General features: G+C 37.4%; 1 protein-coding gene across 8 annotated transcripts; it reads right to left on the bottom strand.

Annotated features, from left to right (window-relative positions):
* Positions 1 to 443: 443 nt before the first annotated feature.
* On the bottom strand, positions 444 to 17,202 carry glyr1 (glyoxylate reductase 1 homolog (Arabidopsis)). Of its 8 annotated transcripts, none has more exons than XM_005164105.5 (16): positions 17,136 to 17,202; positions 16,645 to 16,681; positions 16,280 to 16,359; positions 16,051 to 16,189; positions 11,408 to 11,518; positions 11,036 to 11,119; positions 10,665 to 10,718; positions 9,118 to 9,168; positions 8,947 to 9,020; positions 6,767 to 6,866; positions 6,564 to 6,674; positions 6,380 to 6,481; positions 5,526 to 5,688; positions 5,262 to 5,441; positions 2,225 to 2,349; positions 444 to 2,098 (listed from the first exon to the last, which is right to left on the bottom strand). In XM_005164105.5, the coding sequence occupies exons 1-16, from the start codon at positions 17,171 to 17,173 to the stop codon at positions 2,024 to 2,026; spliced, it is 1,524 nt and encodes a 507-aa protein (XP_005164162.1). In that variant the 5' UTR covers positions 17,174 to 17,202; the 3' UTR covers positions 444 to 2,023.
* Positions 17,203 to 18,373: the final 1,171 nt, after the last annotated feature.

An 18,373-nucleotide genomic window follows, 5' to 3' on the forward strand; every position in this document is an offset into this window, starting at 1 on the left:
CAAATAACGAAGGTGTTCAAGACTACTAGAAAAGCTGCGAGTTGGTGGTTGGAGTTGTGGCCCTCCAGGAATTGAGTTTGAGACCAAGTGTAACCACAAATTGTTGGGTATAATACCATTTACATTTTAGATTTTAGCTCCAACTTGCCTCAAAACTCCTGCACGTATGTTTCTAGAAAACTTTGTGAGAGCTTGGGTTGGAGTTGGTTGTTTGGGTTGGAGCTAAACTTTGCAGGACACCGGTCCTCCAGGCCTGAGTTTGCACACATCTGATCTAAAGCATGCAAAACTTTTGTTGTATTTTCATGTGTTTTATGTATATAAAAATACTCATGTAAATGTAATTTGATGTGGACAGAAAAACTGTACATTTTGTCTTTAATTTAAACATAATGAACTCATAAAACAACAACAATATACAGGAGATGTAAAAATGAACAAGCTGGACATTCGGTGTGTTTATTCAGAGGGTTCAGTTGACCGCACAAAAAAAAAAAAAAAAAGAAACAGACAAGAAAAAAATAAGAATGAAATTTCACATTTACATGAAATTATAAATATCTCCAATTAAAACACCAATACCTTCCTTGCACAACTGGAATCAAGTCGTCAATATCTCATAACCAACTCTATTTAAGCCACAAAAGAATAAACATAACAAAAACCATTTACAGTAAATAAACCCATCAGCTAAGACAAAAGAACAGCCTACATTATTAAGACACCAGATGATTAATCACGTCAGTAGAGTCCAAATGAAAATGTTATTTTTCCATGTATTGAAAGAACCAAACCCTTTGATTGGGATATATACACACACACACGCAAAACATCTGAATCTTACAGTCCTTAGTAATCACAAATTTATCTTGTCCAAGATCAAGCACTTCAAAGTCCTCAACTGTTTTTTTTTTTTTTGGCAGAACAATTTGTAGAAAAGAATCACCCTGTTTTTGTTTTAAGATAAAAATACCGAAATGACCAATTATACACCATGATGGTGTACACTTAAAATGAACAAACTTGATCATAATTTAAGGATAAAATGGAAAAACACTTTAGCTTCCAACTTGATTTTTTTTTTACTTTGAGTCATAATGGTAATTAAAACAAAAAAGTACAGGTCTATTAGTCTTTAAACAAAATAAAGAGATCACACTGCCAGCTGACTCGCACAAAACATTACAAGTCCAATTTAAAAGTCTTCAAATAAAGCAAAATAAAATGACTTCATACAAGTTTCTTTTTTTTACAGCCCACTTTGACGGATTTAAATGCAGCGATGAAAATCTGACTCTAAAGTAGTCAAGCTGGAAAACGGAAATCCTATTACTGAAGTGACAGTCAAGATTCAATAAATCCACTGTGAGTGACAAATCCTTTCAGGATCTTCTGTGTGATTCATACACAGTCAACTTAAAAGAACAATGCATTTCTGATAAGGCATTCAAAAAATAAACATTAATGAACAACTGGAAAATAAAACATACGGCCAAATTGCCCCTTGCATGATGGTGATCTTTCAAGATAAAATAAATAAATACATCTATCTTATACGGGTATTAAGGCAATGCAGTGGCTTCTTTCATCGTGTTCCTCAAGCCGGTTAGCGATCAAAAGTTCATAACTTTACAGACTGAGAAAAAAAAAAAAAGCATCAAAAATGACAATGAGGGAATTCACTTGTAAAGATATGAGCTATAAATAAAACCCTGGCCTCTTCAAACAACACTGCATCGTATGCAGTAGCCTTAACAAAATGTGAATATAATACACTGCACGCTCTATCACAAAAGAATCATTCGCTGGGGAGTTTAATACCCTCCCGTTGAGCAGGCGTGCAGCAATATTACAGTCAGTGCAATGCTCAGATTAGGCTGCTAAAGAGATCCCATTATACATGGGAAAAAAACGGATCACTGGTGCCCAACAAAATTCATCAGCAGAGGAGAGAAAAAGACAAGAGGGACAGGAACAAAGACGGTGAGGTTTGTGGTCCGGGATGTGGAGCACATCTACGGGATTAGTGGATGTAAGCTCTGTAGACTGCAGACATGTCATTGTCCGACTGGTCCAATGCTTTTGCTCTCTTGTATACCTGCAGAAGAGAGTCAAGTAATGCATTATTTCTAAAAAGACATTGTAATATTTAATAGTGATATTGTTTTTTAGGTTTATTTTATGTTTCCACTGTGCAAATGTATTTCACCACATGCTTTCTTACCTCGTTTGCAGCAGCTGCCATTGGTGTTGGATGGTTAACAGAATCTCCCATTGAAATGGCTAATCTCAGATCTTTCTGAATATGCTTTAGGTAGTAATCAGGTTTGAAGTTGCCCTGCAAAATATCTGAATAAAATAAAATAAATATTCATCAATTCTAGTTCTTTAATGGTTACAAAATGGTTTATTTAGCAGATCTGCAACAGTACTACAATGACCCTCTGAAAATCCCTACAGTACGTGACTGCATTGAAACCAAAGTGGCACTGTGTAAAAAATGATGAACTACAGGAGGATGCAAAAGGCATTTCCAACTTAAACTTTTTAATTTTATAGGTCACACATTCTTTTAATTTGCACTTTAGTAAATGTCCTAATATGAACTTTGATGTAGAATGAAAATGTCTTTCACGTTATTAGTGAATGTGTGCCATCTTGCCCCGTCCCTTTTCTGGAAGTGCAGCTGTGAAACAATTTGGACAACTTCTTCAAAACCATCTGTATTTTTCAAAAAGTAAACGCTTAGTAAAAGAGAGACCTGGGGTGCGTTGTTCATACGTGGATTACTCAGATAGCTGGATTTGGTTATTGACGATTTGACACGACCCAGGATCATTTCGTTCTTTAAAACTGATCCGAGAGTTGTTGTCATAGCAACAGTTCGGGTAGCTCAAACCTGGTCCAGACCAGGTTCAATTCATATAAACAGGATTAGATTAGGTCAATTCAAGCAAAGATAATACAGAAAGTATGTACCGAGTTCTGATAATTTCTTACAGCAGTAGTTATATACACTAGGGGAAAATAGTAAATATATATATATATATATATATATATATATATATATATATATATATATATATATATATATATATATATATATATATATATATATATAAATAAATAAAACTTATGCAATCTACACTCCGAAATGAATAGTAGGATTGTAGGAGCTTGATTAGTTAGCTCAGATGTGTTTGATTGGGTTGGAACTAAATTTAGCAAGACACTGGACCCCCAGGACCGAGTTTGGACATGCATGGCCTAGCGTTAGTACACCCAAAGTTTTGTTGGTGTCTGAGCTCTGGGGTCCGTTCTTCATAGCTCGCTTAAATGATCCAAGATGATTTGGCAGATCCTGGATCTTTATATAAAGTTATAAAGATATACAATTATAGTTATTAATAAAATAAGTTAAATATATGTGTGTGTGTACATGCATACATACATGCATGCATACATAAAATATATACATACACACCACACACATTAATAAAACTTATGCAATCTGCACTCCTGGTGGTGCAAAGAGAAAACTTATTGATATGAACTTTTTGGATCGCTTTAGTTCAATTGGTTTATGATCATAGACATGCACAATGTGTGACTTTTTTTAAAAGCAATAATACATTTATGCAGTCAAAAACATGTTTTGACAGTTAATATGACAGTGATTTGTTGCTTTATAAAAGTTGCAGACGTCGTTACCAATATCAAAATGTTTTTGTAAACATCCAGTTATTCTTTAAACCGATTAAAAAACCGGCTACAATAATACTACATGGCTACAATAATACTACATGGCTACTATAATAAGGAAAATCCGCACTAACTGTAAAACTAAATTGCTCTTGACACATGAAAGGGCCAATCCTGCAGCCCACAATAAGGTGTAAAGTTATTGCGCATCATATTAAACAAACCATTTACTGCTAATTTGATGCAATTTTGCTCACATGGATAACTGAATATTAATCAGATGATGTCATTACACTGCTGTGCTGCCAGCCAATCGTAGCATTGCTGATCATGACTTCGAGGATCGATAGATCTGTCCTTCACAACAAGCAGCGATCTCAGATCAGTTTATTCAGACATTTTAACCTGATTCACGAAGTTGTTTGAAGAACCAAATTAGCCAGAAATTAGTTATCAAGATTAAAAGATCCAGGATCTGCCAAATCATCATAGATCATTTAAGCAAGCTACGAAGAACGGACCCTAGAGCTCAGACACCAACAAAGCTTTGAGTTTACTTACACTAGGCCAGGCATGTCCATACTCGGTCCTGGAGGGCCAGTGTCTTGCAAAGTTTAGTTCCAACCCAATCAGACACATCTGAGCTAACTAATCAAGCTCCTACTATGCTTTCTAGATACATCCGTACAGGTGTGTTGAGGCAAGCTGGAGCTAATATCTGCAGGACACCGACCCTCCATGACCGACTTTGGACACAACTGCACTAGGCTATCTGAACCATGCGCAAGCACATTTGAACCCAATTTCCCTGTTCATATGAAAAGTGTGTGTGCTCCAAAACCCTGGCCTGGTTGGAGGAGGTGTGCCAGAGCGTGGTTCGGTTGGGTTTTGGCATGGTACACTTGTAGTGCGTGTGTAAAGCCCCCATGAGCTTGAAACTGAAGACGCGGCGTCACTTTTAAAGGACTGTTTCATATGGGTTTATTAATCCTTTTTACTTTTCAGTGAACACAAACTATCATAGTTTATCAACAAACGCCCCACTGTAAGTCAGCTGCCACCTTCAGCAAACCCCCTAATACGTGCAGCACAATGATTTTCATGAACATTTATGAGCGTCAAAAGTGGTGGATCTGTTCAGCAAAAAATTGAACTGTGTCATTGCATCCCAAATGACTTAAAATAATTCAAAACAATACAAATAAAGCAATCAACACTGTTCAGAGATTGCTTCTTTTCTGTTGAAATGAACAGTCGCTTCATTAATGATGTAAGTGTGCTCAGGCTCGGAAGGCAATACATGCAATGCGAGTGTGGGCCAAGGGGGAGGTGGGACAATCGCACGTGGGCATAACCGTGCCTAGTGCGAGTACAACCTTAAGCGTTAGATAAAATGACAGAGGCTCCACAATCAGCTTAAATTTTAGTGGCTTTAACATCACCTAAAACTGAGCTCATGTCCATTTGTTTGTTTATATATAAAATATTGCAACGTCTAATTGATTAAGCAACAATTTGGTGATAACTACGAATCTTGAAAAAAAAAAAGGTAAACATACTCTGGCATTTCTGGTCCACGAATGTGCTTGCCATTTGTCCTTGGCAAAGGATATCCAAGAATGTTTGTTGTGACTGTCCCGTGGCCTGCGCCAAGGTCAATCCCTCAGCGATGGTCGCCATAAAACTGCCTTGAACCATGTTAAGTATGAGCATCATTCTTGCAGCATTTCCTGCTTCCCCTGCTTTGATGGATGAGAAAAAAAAGTTACACACACACGCGCACGCACGCACACACACAAACACAGGATGAAAGCTGGTAGTACCTATAAAGAAAGAGGTCTTTCCCATTGCCTGGAAGCAGCTGCTACAGTCTTCATAAACACTGCGATCTCCAGCGGCAACAATTACCAGCATGCCATCATTGGAAAGCTGCTGGCTGCCTGAAACAGGAGCTTCTAGGAATCTTCCCCCTCTGGATGTGATGACCTGAAGATTCAGTTAAACTTTAGGCTGTTTCCATTTGGTACCAAATGTTCCAAGTCATCTCAAAATACCCACTTTTTGGCATGTTTACATCACAGAAACTTCAGAGAGACTAAATAAGTTCCTATTTGGGTATAAACGCCAGGACAGTCCATTTTTGGTCAGCAATGGACTGTCAGTGAGAATCTGTGAGGCTAGTTTTTTGTTTGGGGTGTTCCGCATGTTGCCTTTCAATGGGCTGAATTGCCTGAATCAGCGCCAACTAAGAAAACAATGCCAAGTCAAGAGGGAATACAAAGAAGCCGGCTGTCAATTTGCTGAATATTAAACATATTTGCATGAGTGAATCCTTCAGTGGTGAAAAATACTATGAAAATGTTATGTAAAAGCTGCTTTGTTTACTGCTTGTATCTAACAGGAAGTGACAGAGTACAGTTTGAATGAATGCATGTTGCATGTCCTAGTACTTTAAAGTGTCCTCCATCCTCCTTAAATTTGTTGAATGACTAACTAGATGTTGACCTGTATAACTCACTCTAGTAAAAAAGTGAATGATAGGAGAAAAAGGCTAGGGGGAAAGTTTAGTTCCCAGGAGACCAGCATGGTGGCTAGTTCCTATAACTACCCGGCTCAAAAGCCCCTACTGGGATCCTTCATCCAATCATGGCAGACACACAGAGATGAAACTGGTTACCTGTGAGAGCTCTGTGATGGTTTCTGGATCAACGGTGGACATCTCCACGTAACATTTGCCTGGTCTGATTCCCTGCAAAACTCCACTTGGACCTAACACAAGCTGAACAGAAAACGTACTGTATATGAAAAACAAAGAAAGAAACAGATTTAAACACCAAGTTAATATCAAAATGTCAACCTACATCTCTGGCAGCTTTTGGGTCTGATACACAAGAAAATGTGATGTCGCACATGGACACGACTTCAGCAGGCGTTCGTCCTAATCTAGCACCTTCTTGAATGAACAAATCACACTGCAGGATGAAAAAAATAAACATAATTAAAAATCTTCCACACACCTGCTGAAACTTCACAAGCAAACACATAAACATGAATTTGATGGTACCTTTTCTGCTGTGCGATTCCAAACAGTGACAACATGCCCCATCTTCAACAAATTAGAAACCACGCCACTCCCCATCAGTCCTAGTCCAAGGAAACCTATCCTGTTAAAAAATAAAAACAAACACTACAAGTATAACTAGTGTTACCAAGTGAGAGGTTTAATTGAAAAGGAACAATGTCAAAATCAGAATAATCCAGCAACAGTTTTTCCCCTTATTCACTGAAAAGAACAGGAATTACTTAGTGTAAAAAAGCACTGTTCAGCACAACACCTTGCACTAACAACATATGTATTCTCATTTCACAAAAATCCATGGATCAGCATATGCTTATAATACATCTTGTTTAATAATTGTATAGTTTTATATTGTTGTTTTATAGATGGACCAGTTTTTCAGATTGTGCTTTATCTAGTTCTGGTAAAGCATTTGTGTGGACTGATGCTTTATCCCTCCAAAGATTTCAAAAGGTTCATGGCGATAATGTTTGAATGCGGCTGTGTGTGTGCGCACGACTATGGTGACTCAGACACGCAGCTGCTGAAAGAAAGGACTGGTTGAAATCAGCCAGATGACCAGTCGATCACCAGTCAAGCAAAAAAATACAATTCCTGTCTCTATTGGATCATCTCTAGAAAAAAAAAAATCTTGGGGGACTTTTTCTTTTTTTTTTAAAGATTTTAACAGATGTGTGTGTTGAGCATCAATTTAGACAATGTTAGCACCTGTTAGCTTTAATTGTGGATAAACTTTTGTCAGCTAACTTCATCTTACGAGTGTAAAATTATTTTTGGGGCGGGATCAAAATCAGTGACGCATCGCTCGTCTGCCTGTTTTAAGATGACTTGTCAGTTTCTCATTATTATTCATATTTAGGTTTTTTTATCCTATGTACTATGCATGTACTTTCTGATGATGACAGATTTACCAAGCTGTGAGACTGTAGCTGTACAGGGCATGCAGCATTTAACCATTTAAGAAGGGTCAGACATGTTTTTCTGCATCTAAAACCTTACACTTCAATTTCATATAGTACTCTAAAATCAGTATGCAAGCCGAGTAGTACATCAGAGTTCATAGAATTCAAAAAGTCAGTATGCGAGAAGTACCCGGATGACTTGCTACTTCCGGCGAGATCCTGAAGCGCGTATCCCATGCATGCTACGCTATCCCATGATGCCCCAATTCATGAACTGACGCAGGTAGGTCACATGACCATGATAAAATGGCGGATGTAGTATGTCTGAATTCCATTCATACTTTGTACATTCATACTGTATAGAACATACTTTTCTAACGGCCGAGTAGTACGTTTAGATTCAAATGCAGTCCCTACTAAGCAGTAGGCCGTTTTGGACGCAGCCTTTGTTTCCATGATCCACGGCGTTTTTGTTGCATGGCTTTACCTGCGATGCTGTCTGGGCTACCGATACAGCCAAGCTGCTTGTGTGGAGCAAGTATTTTTGTTGAGAGAGCTGTATGAAAATTGGAGAATCGCAGACTTTGACTTTTATCAGTTGAGCTTGTTAACATTCATACACATCACATTTCCTTGCTGCTGTGTTCGCCTATGTTTACAATCTCCTGATTACCAGCAGGGCTAATGGTTGAAATAGATTGGCAAAGAAACCTGCTGCACAGCTATCCACTGTGTCTGTGTTCAGACCCAGGGATTCAGAAGGAGAGTAGTTCTCATTTATAGTTTATATAAACATGATTATAATAATATCAAATTGTGGTTGTGTGTAGCCTATATATGAAATTACGAATAGCATATCATATCATATTTCGCAGGGCATTAAATTGCTTAATGTTTATTTCTTTGCATTTTAACTTTTTAAACAAAAAAAAATCAAGGGTCTCCTCACGTTTTGTGTCGGATTTTTTTTGTCTGATTTTGTGCCAAATGACAGCTCCACACCCATCACAGAGCATTTTTTTCCTAAATATTCTGTGGTGAACGTGAACTGAAAGAGGGGGGTTGCATGACCCTTTAAGAAAGTCGTGTTTCTCAGACTGCTTTCAGTGGTTGTGTTAAGACTCAAAAAAAAAAAAAAAAAAAAAAAAAAGAAATGTCTTTTTTTTTTTTTTTTTACAAAAAGGATTTAACCATAAATGTTTAACCTCTAAAAATGTTCTTAAAATTAAAATGATCTTAAATAACTCCACAGTTCTTGATTACCTTTTGTCAGTGGGTGTGATGCTGCCGTTGATGGCTGTGCTGTCTGCTGCCTGAATAGATGTTGATCTGGTGTCCTTTGTATTGAGAAAGCAGATAGATATTACAATAAATAAACAATGCTAATTGAGACAGAGATGAGGATGTGACTGTGAACTTCAAGGCAGCACTCACCTCCTCGATTATCTTTAAGCGTTTGGTGATGGGCTCCATTGATGAAGCTGGCTGTAAGAAAAAGAGATTTTCTTGTAAAACAATCAATTCAACAGGCACATTTTAGATAAGAACAGCAAAACGAACTCGAAGAGTCTTAGATTCACATCAATGTGAAAAACACAAGGGAGGGAAACCAGGTGGAAACCTTTGGGCCCAACAGTCACAAACGCAAGTACAAGTTAGTCATTGCTCTGGCAGATTCTTTTAAAGACGCCACTTATATTATTCGTTGCTGTATTATTAGATGGCTCATAACCCCATATCATACTGCCAGGGGCGAAGCCAGGGTTAGGAACCGAAAATCAAGTTATCATGCTCAGCCAGATGCTCGGTTTCAGTTTAACTGAAACTTGAATGGGGCAAGAAAAAGGCTGACACAGCCTACATGAACATTTTTCAGAAAAGCCTCAGGCAATTAAAATCCAAGCGTGGTCTTTTTGGAGATAATTTTGAGATCAATTTGTTTCTGACTGTGGCGCCTGAAAGCAAAAGGGTAAGAAGACAAGCAAGAAGGAAATGTTCCTCTGAAGAGGAAGTGCTAAGAGGAAAAGAAGAGTTGATTAAACAGTTTGCTAGTAAAACTGTAACATAAACAGAAGTACAATAGTATCTTGGTTGGAGCATCTCTGCTGGCTGAAAGCACCTTTCGCCCCAAATCCAATCAGTTATTTAGACACACTAGCATGTAACGAAATTGTACAACAACAGCCAGAGTCCAAAATTAACATTTTGCCACATCTGTGGGCATAAATAATTTTACTGCACATTTTTGTACATCCATAATTGTATCCACAGAAAAAAACAGCTCACAGCAGCACTGAAAAAAAATATTATTTAATTAATATATGAAAAATATATTTATAAAAAAAATTATTATTATTTATAGTATATATAATACAGCATTTATAATTATTTTAAGGGGGGTTTCAGCTCTTACACTGAGTTCAGCTTAAGTCAAAATGTTTTTGAATTCAAACAACCGTTCAAAGTTTTGGGGCCAGTGATGTTGTGAAAAAAACTAGTTTAATTGTATAGAAAAACTGATTAAATCCATTTTTAATTTTTTTTTATTATTTTACTTTTTCTGTGATGATACAGCTGCATTTTTAGCAATCAAACCTAAAACCAAATCCTGACAGCAAGCATTGAAAACATGGAGATTCGAAAGTAAAATAAGCGTTAATTTTAGACTCTGACCAAAGCCAAGACAAAGACCCTTTAAACATGACTGAACAAAAAAAAAACATAGCCAAAAATATTTATTAACAGTACAGTTGCGTACACATCAGCTCATGATCTCAGAGGATTGACCAACAAGCTCAACATTATCAGTTCTTTTACGCAACAACTGCCATGCTGCAGATTCGGCCAACTAGCATCGCCAGAAGCAGTTCGAGGGAGGGAATTATTCAGAGATTATTAGAGCAGCCACTGTGCAAGAGACAGGGGGTAAGGTTGCACTAACTAGAAAAATCATTCAGGATCCCAGCAAAATGTCTCCTTACCTTCTCAGACTGGCTGAGCAGAAAGTGATGAAAATGTGGGTCATCCTTTACTGGCTATAATGGAAGAGAGTTAAATTGGAAACTATTCTCCAAAGAGACTTCCTGAACTGACAGTAGTTTAATCCCCAGCTAATTACAGTAACATGGTGGGAGGTGTGACTAAATAAAAGGTCAAAGTGACTTGCATTCTGAAAAAAAGGTGTTTAACACTAGCGACTCCATTTGTGCAGCTGCTATGAAAACACACAGCTGTGTGACAAGACTTAACTGCATCTATCTAACCCTGAATAAGTCTTGCTGCTAACTTAAAGCAGGCATATTATGTGCAGAACCCCATAAAGGTGCAGAAATAAACCGTGAATTTAACCTACACTGCTATCCCATTTGAATCCTGACACTGTTCCAGCGACCAGCCGTTGAACAGAGGATGGCTCTGGGTCAGAATCAGTCTGTTCCTTAAGTGAAAAAGAGACACATTCACCATGTGTACAGAATGGCTTTATCTCATTAAACAAAGCCTTAAAAAGCAGCATTGCAACCCAGGCAAAATTCTGACAGACGGATACGCTGGTCACACTGTGGGGTGGGTCCCGCTTGAAAAACTGTAACCTGACTCCAAAGCAGGTGCAACATCAAATGGTCTTTTCATAGGACTTGACCAAAACAAAAAAAAGTGTGTCAGGTTATGACCTAACCCTTGCCCTTCACAACGTCGTTTAATGGTTAAAGCATTATGTTCCAACCTTATCTGATGAGCCACCCTTAAAGGCATCTTCATCATCCTCTTCAATGATCTTCATTGGTTTAGCTGCTTTCCGACCTTTATCAGACTTGCTTTTGTCATCAGAGTGTGACTGTAAAACAAACAAATACAACAAGAGTTTATTATTCAATAACGTTAATGAGTACAACATTTTTACTTGATCACGTAACCTTGGTTCACAGAAAATGCAATCTTTAACTATGTATAAACCAAAAAACTGGACATAAATCACAAAATAGACACTTTGTATCACAAGAATAATCAAATGGTAAAGCATTCCTGATTTTCTCATCAAAGTAATGATGAAAATATTTGCATGCTTGAGGAATTTTTGTGGCATTTTAAAGGGCACATAGGTTACCCCTTTTTTCAGATTTAATATGTGTTTTGTGTCTCCAGAATGTGTATGTAAAGTTTTAGCTCAAAACACCCATCAGATTTTTCCTTATACCTTTTACAAGATTTTCTTTTATATATTTTTCCACCAGGGGGCTGTTTTGTCATACTGCGCCTTTAAGGCGAGTACTTTAAGGGATTGAAGCATCTTCCTTTATAATTGTTATGACAGGCGGCTGCGCTTTTGAAGTAAAGCTGAAGTAAATCGCTGTAATTCATTGCCCACGTGCACTGTTTTAAAGGGCCACGAAACGCCTCGTTTCAGCAGGGTGTTTTCACACCTCTACTTTGGAAAAAGTCAGAAAAGTGGGCGTGTCTAGCTCTGTTTAGGGGGGAGTGTCGGAGGAACTAAAGTGGGAGGGTGTGGGAGTGTCTATTTGGGCACGCGCGAGTTTCAGAGTCAAAATACACACACACACAGGAGAAAGTGATGGTGTTTAACCTACATGGACATCTGTAGTCGAATTATTTGCCAAATTATTAAATGTTGGACTTTAACTGCAGTTTGGCTCTTTCATTCAGGGAATTCATTCACGCCCCTCGCGACAAATGAGATATTTGATTCGAGGAACTGCTCCAAGCGTGTATTTTTCATGCAATGTTTGATACCGCACGGCGAAGGAGAGAAAAAAACCTCCGCATTTCCCGGAAACTTAGATGCACACGGCAGGTAGTGTCAGAAAGCCGCGTGTGTTATTCCGGTCACTAAATGCGGTAAAAACCCTACACGAGGTTAAAGTTTGGTTGTGGTGCTAACATGTTTACACTCGGTGCAATTGTTTATTCAGTTTGTTCGTATCGAACTAAGTTAACTAAGAGCACTGGTCGCTCACTTACCAAATCTGTAGAGACAGGACAATCACCAGCAACTAGAGCCGCGTCTTTATTAAGAGAATACTACAAGCGAATCCGGATCTCAGCGTTTGCAGATGAGAACAGCTCTCAGGTAAACAATAATCCTCCTTAGACACGCAAGTTTTTGTTGTCGAGCGTCGCGTACACTGTTAATCCACACGTGACGCCAGCTGCGCTCTCACAGAGAGAAAATGAAAACAAAACTTAACGGCAGCAAATTATAAAAGCAATACTTCACGATTATTTGCCAATACAATGTGGCGTCTCTGTCCTGTAAACACGGTGACAGTAATGAATATTAATGAAGTTGCACAATAGAGCGCGCTGATTGGTTTGAACCAAGCCTTACTCATGCATTAATGCATCACACTGCAAGACATAATAAGACACACTATGGCACAGGCCTCCAGTCTGCACGCTGGAATACAACGCTATCATGTCATGACCGTGACGCAGCTTCAAAAATTCGTTTCAAACCGGAAGTACGAATTTGCTTAAAATGACGCAAAAACAACCAATTTACACTTTTTAGTGAAATATAGGTGTCCTAATAGTGTTTTTAGCAGTGTGGGACACATATACGACTGTCAACAGCTCAAAAAATGTGTTTTGGTGTTTCGTGACCCTTCAAAACATTTTAAATATGTGAAACTTACTCTTGATCACATTTGATGAAGATTGTTGATCCTAGCGAACTGAACAGACCTTTTATTCCCGATTGCTTTGCGCATGTCTGGTCTTGTTGGTATGATTATACACATGACTACCGCGACATGTTACTACACGAAGCTGTCAATCAATTCGGTGGGCGGGGTGACCACACTCCTACGTCAAGTTGCGGTCGGTCTGAAAACCGCTCCAAGTGGTCCACCGTTTTTATGTTGTTAAATAAAATAAAAAAGGACTGGGTGTGTTTATATCACCCCAATATGACGGTTCATACACTATATCTACACAAATGTCTGTCCAAACAGTTTGAAAAGTATATTTTTCACTATAGGTGCCCTTTAAATACTACACGCTTTATAAATGCTTCAGTAATTCTCAGCTGATAAAAATACTAATTACATATCAGCACATATACCAAACATGTTTTAAGTTAAGCAATTTCTGCACAAAAGAAGAAAAAGAGCTGTTTTGTATATTTAGGTTTGGTCTTAAATATGACAGTAAATGCCAAGTGAACTGAGTCATGTTTGAAAAACAGTTGTAACATGATGCAGATTCAATCCTTGAAATCAGACAAATAATGTCAGGAGACGCATTTTAAATGGACATAACCATCAGGTGCAGTAAAGCGATGCCTTTCAACTGACTATATCCTGAAACCATCTGTAATGTCTTTATAACTTTTTCATCTGCAGAAAATCAGTTTTTAAACAGCTTTGATGGCTATTAAGAACAAGTCATGCATGTTTGTAATACCATGAGGGTGAATAAATAATGACAAAAATTAATTTTAGTAAACAACCCCTTAAACAGCTTATCAGCCAGTTCAAATAGGTAATGCCTGGTACATAATATGTTTGCCAATCTGGTCACTAATGATGGCACTAAAAACAGGAAACACAGGTGAAAATGTGGTACAGAATTTGAGCTTATCCACTTTTAATGCACTCACCCTGACTGCTTCTGTGGCACTGACACTCATGCTACTTTACATGTTTGAACAACCACAAATCACTGAACAGAATCGGTGGTTTAAAGACCTGAATAAAACACTTTTTTTCTACCCCATGCTAGTATGAATTTTATAGAGATTACATGTGGTCAGCTGAGAGGCATTACCATTTCCTCCAGTTATTTACATGAATTTAAAACTCTTATGAACACTTGTGCACAGATTTTATAGACCCTTCTTTCTAGTTTCTGTATATTTTACATCACTTTTGATGATGCAGTCATTGTGCTTTTGAGCAAGAAAGCAAGCAAATGAAAAGGTTGTGGATGATAATTATGATCTAAACCATGATCTATTTTGGTTCAACACAGTAAAGTGTGGATACAGTGTTTGCTGTGCTTTCTGACAGCATATCCAATTATGATCACGCCTGCTCAGTATATTGAATTTGGAGTTTGTTTAAACACATGACAACACGAGTGCTTAATGGCCCATTTCCACTGAGTGGTATGGTACAGTTTGGTACACTTATTGCCGCTTCCATGGTCAAAAGGTACTTAAAAGCAAACCGTATCGTACATTTATTAAATTTTTATTTCCACATCAGCAACTAATGGCTATTTCGTAGCTTAATGGATATACATAAAAATTACATGACAAAAACAAATTTGCATTACAATAAAATGACTTAAACAAATATATAAAATAAAAATAGATACAATTCACACAAAAAAATATATTCAAGGTTAAATATGATTATTCAGGTCAATTTGCAATAAATAATTAATTTTTTTTCCTGGTGGTACCTTTTTAAAAATGTCCAAATAACTATGCTTAAAAGACTTTGTCTATTGAAACCATATCGTACGACTTTTTGGATGGTACCCTCTGCAAAGGGTACATAGCACGGCAAAAGAGTACCAAAAAGCAGAGCTAGACACGCAGCTGATCACTATTGGTTTACAGAGATGTCAATCGCTCATGCAACAAGCCAGAATAAAACAAAGGAACCGCCATGTTTTAAATACACAGCTGAGACATTACACCATAATGATATATACATATAATAACGAGCCATGGTCGAGCCGAGCTCAAACAAACCTTGTCTTTTTGATGACCAGCCACAAAGCAAAGAATAACAGATTCTACCCTGTGCCCTAAAGTTTTTTTTTTTATGAGCACATCTAAAGCACAAGCGATTTTGCGTTCTATATTTGAATCTATATTTGAAATAAACTTCTTGAGCTGATGATTATTGAAGCGCTTCTGACATCCAATATATGTGTATGTATGTGTTCATATACGTTGCATTTATTTATTTATATAAATCACAGACGTTACAGTAGGCTTTTTCACATCATTGATCTGCAGTTATAATCAAATCATGTTCATAAAAAGGTATTAATGAACATTTATATACAAGTATTTGTGTTTAAAGCATCTGTTTTGCGAGAAGTGCTTCTCAAATAGTGTGAAAAACCCGTACAGCTTTACTTTGACATTTTCTCAAGAGAGAATGACGTTGACTGAAACTTTGTTGTACATCACTCCCACCAAGAGTACCATTGGTACACTTAGCAGTAGAAACACTACTGTACCACTCAGTGAAAATGGGCCATAAAATCGAATGTGTTTCGAGTAGCTCTGCTCACGCTCAAAAGTTTTTTAGACCCTATTTAATGCTGTATTGACATTTGTTCTTCGGTATTAACACCAGATACAAACGTGCCACATTTAGGGTACATGCTAACCTGATCTTTCCCCTTGGCCTTCTTTAGATACTCCTCAACCGCATCAACAGCCTGTTGGAAGCGCTTGCCTTTGTTTATCTTGATCATCTCCTCTTTGTGGGGGTGGTAAGGCTTCAGCTGCTCTACCTTTATCCAGGCACTAAAAGGACAGAGCATATTAAAGTCAACATCTGCCCAGATTAACCTCTCAAACATCAGCAAACAAGGGTGCTGGTAAACAATCACTCACTGATCTTCAGTTCCAAAAAACTTGACGAAGAAACATTTTTTGCCTCTCGGCTTCTTCAGATCCTTCGGAGGACTGACGACCTGTACAAATATATAGTGTCACAGTTAATTAAAAGACCATTATCCATAATAAGTCTAACATTTTATATAGCTGCATTTCAGAACTACATACAAAGAGAACGTTTCCAGACATATTAAAAACTCGTATTTTAAAGAACATTTGTTTTGGTTTATTTAACAACAACACTTGCTGACTTAGATAGCCGGTCTACTAACAGTTACATTTTAAACAGCCGGTGACTTCGCCCTGACCCCAGGATAAACAACACAAGTTCAACTCAATAGTTTAACATAAACAGATCTTACCTTTCCTGGCCAAGGTGGATAGCGTCCAAGCTTACCCCTATAATACACAATGAAAGTAAAAATGAGTGTTATTAGTGATTTAGGGGCTGTTAAAAGCTCTCGTTCCACGATTCAAGCTAGCTGTAGTGTGTAGCGTAACCCCGTTTCGACCCCATAAGCGAACAGCCCTCATAACAACACGCATTCTTTAATATATTCAGTATTCATGTAGACAAACGTTTAAACGTAAAATTAACACATTATATAGCTTTAAACACGGCAACATCACGTGCTTAACTCTGGAAATACAGGCAAAGTAACAGTTAGCTTGTATGCTAAGCTCACTCAAGCCTAGTGCTCAGTGTGGCTTGACGACACATAAACTGGGCCATACGCTCGGTGTTTGCCAAAACACTTTATTGCAGCCACTACAATCTGTCTTCCACGTGCACAAAACATTATTTAAACCGGACTTGAAAAATAAGCGTGAAAAGTTCAGTTTGTGATCTTACCAAACCAGATCCCCGATCCTGAGATGCACGGTCGCCATCTTAAACTGTTAGTGAGAAACGTCGCACTGAATGCAGGGAATGAACACACCCACTACACCCATCTACCCCTGCGGGCGGGCGAGCGAGCGAAAGCTAACGACGACGCGACGCGATCAAAGTAGGCCGAGTTTTTCATTTATATCAATGTATGAGGCGAGTTGGCTCGTCACTTGTCGAGTTGACCAAACAGGCCAGCTTTTTAATGCATAGTTTTATTTTTTAAAATAAGGTCGTAGAAATTAGAGTGGAAGCGATTTCCGAGTAAAAAATTAATTTACGACAACAATATTTAGAAGCGTACTATTTTTAAAAAGTACGAAAACTCAATGCGTTATATTGAAATGAAACTCTTTTTATTTTATATTAAAAGTTGTTTTATATATAAAACCAAGACTATATTTTAATTGTTTATGTGGTATCCACAGGCCCGCAGCGCGGGGTGGGTTCGGGTGGTTCGAAAGACCCACCCTCTCTGAAAAAGGTCCAGATGTTTTGTCCCATACATGGGCTTATTTGCCCTATTTCGACTGCTATTCCATAGTAAATTGTAAAAAAAAAAATTTAAAAAAATCAAAAAAGGTTTTAAGATTAAGTGGAATTCTGTGTTTGCTGTAAGTTACATAATTTGGGACACCGAATTTGGCATGGCGTGCCATTCTGAAGTCACACCGTGCCACACTCAGCAGAGTAAAATTGAATATGCCAGCTGGTTCGTTATTCGCCTAATAAATGTAAAAAAATTAACAGATTTAATTTTTTTTTGTATTTTAAAAATAAATATCGTTCTCATATTTATTTATTCTAAATCTTTAGGAAATGCTTTGGGTACATCAAAAACTAGTTACGATGTCCGTTTGACAAACTAATCCAGCAAAAATAGTGCTAATCTTTAAAATGCAGTATTAACCTCATAATTAGATAGAAAATAAGGTGAATAACTTTTTAGTCCACTTTTTGAGAAATAAAAGAACCAACCCTTGCACCCTGGCTACAGACCTGATACCAACTTTTTAACTTTGAAATGATGTTATATGTGTGGAAGGTGATTATTATGCGTAATAAATTCCCTCAATGCACACCGCATACATAGAAAATATTATATATATATATATATATATATATATATATATATATATATATATATATATATATATATATACACACACATATAATAATATATATTAATTATATTATATATA

This window comes from Danio rerio, chromosome 3, assembly GCF_049306965.1.
Source record: "Danio rerio strain Tuebingen ecotype United States chromosome 3, GRCz12tu, whole genome shotgun sequence".
NCBI lineage: Eukaryota > Metazoa > Chordata > Actinopteri > Cypriniformes > Danionidae > Danio > Danio rerio.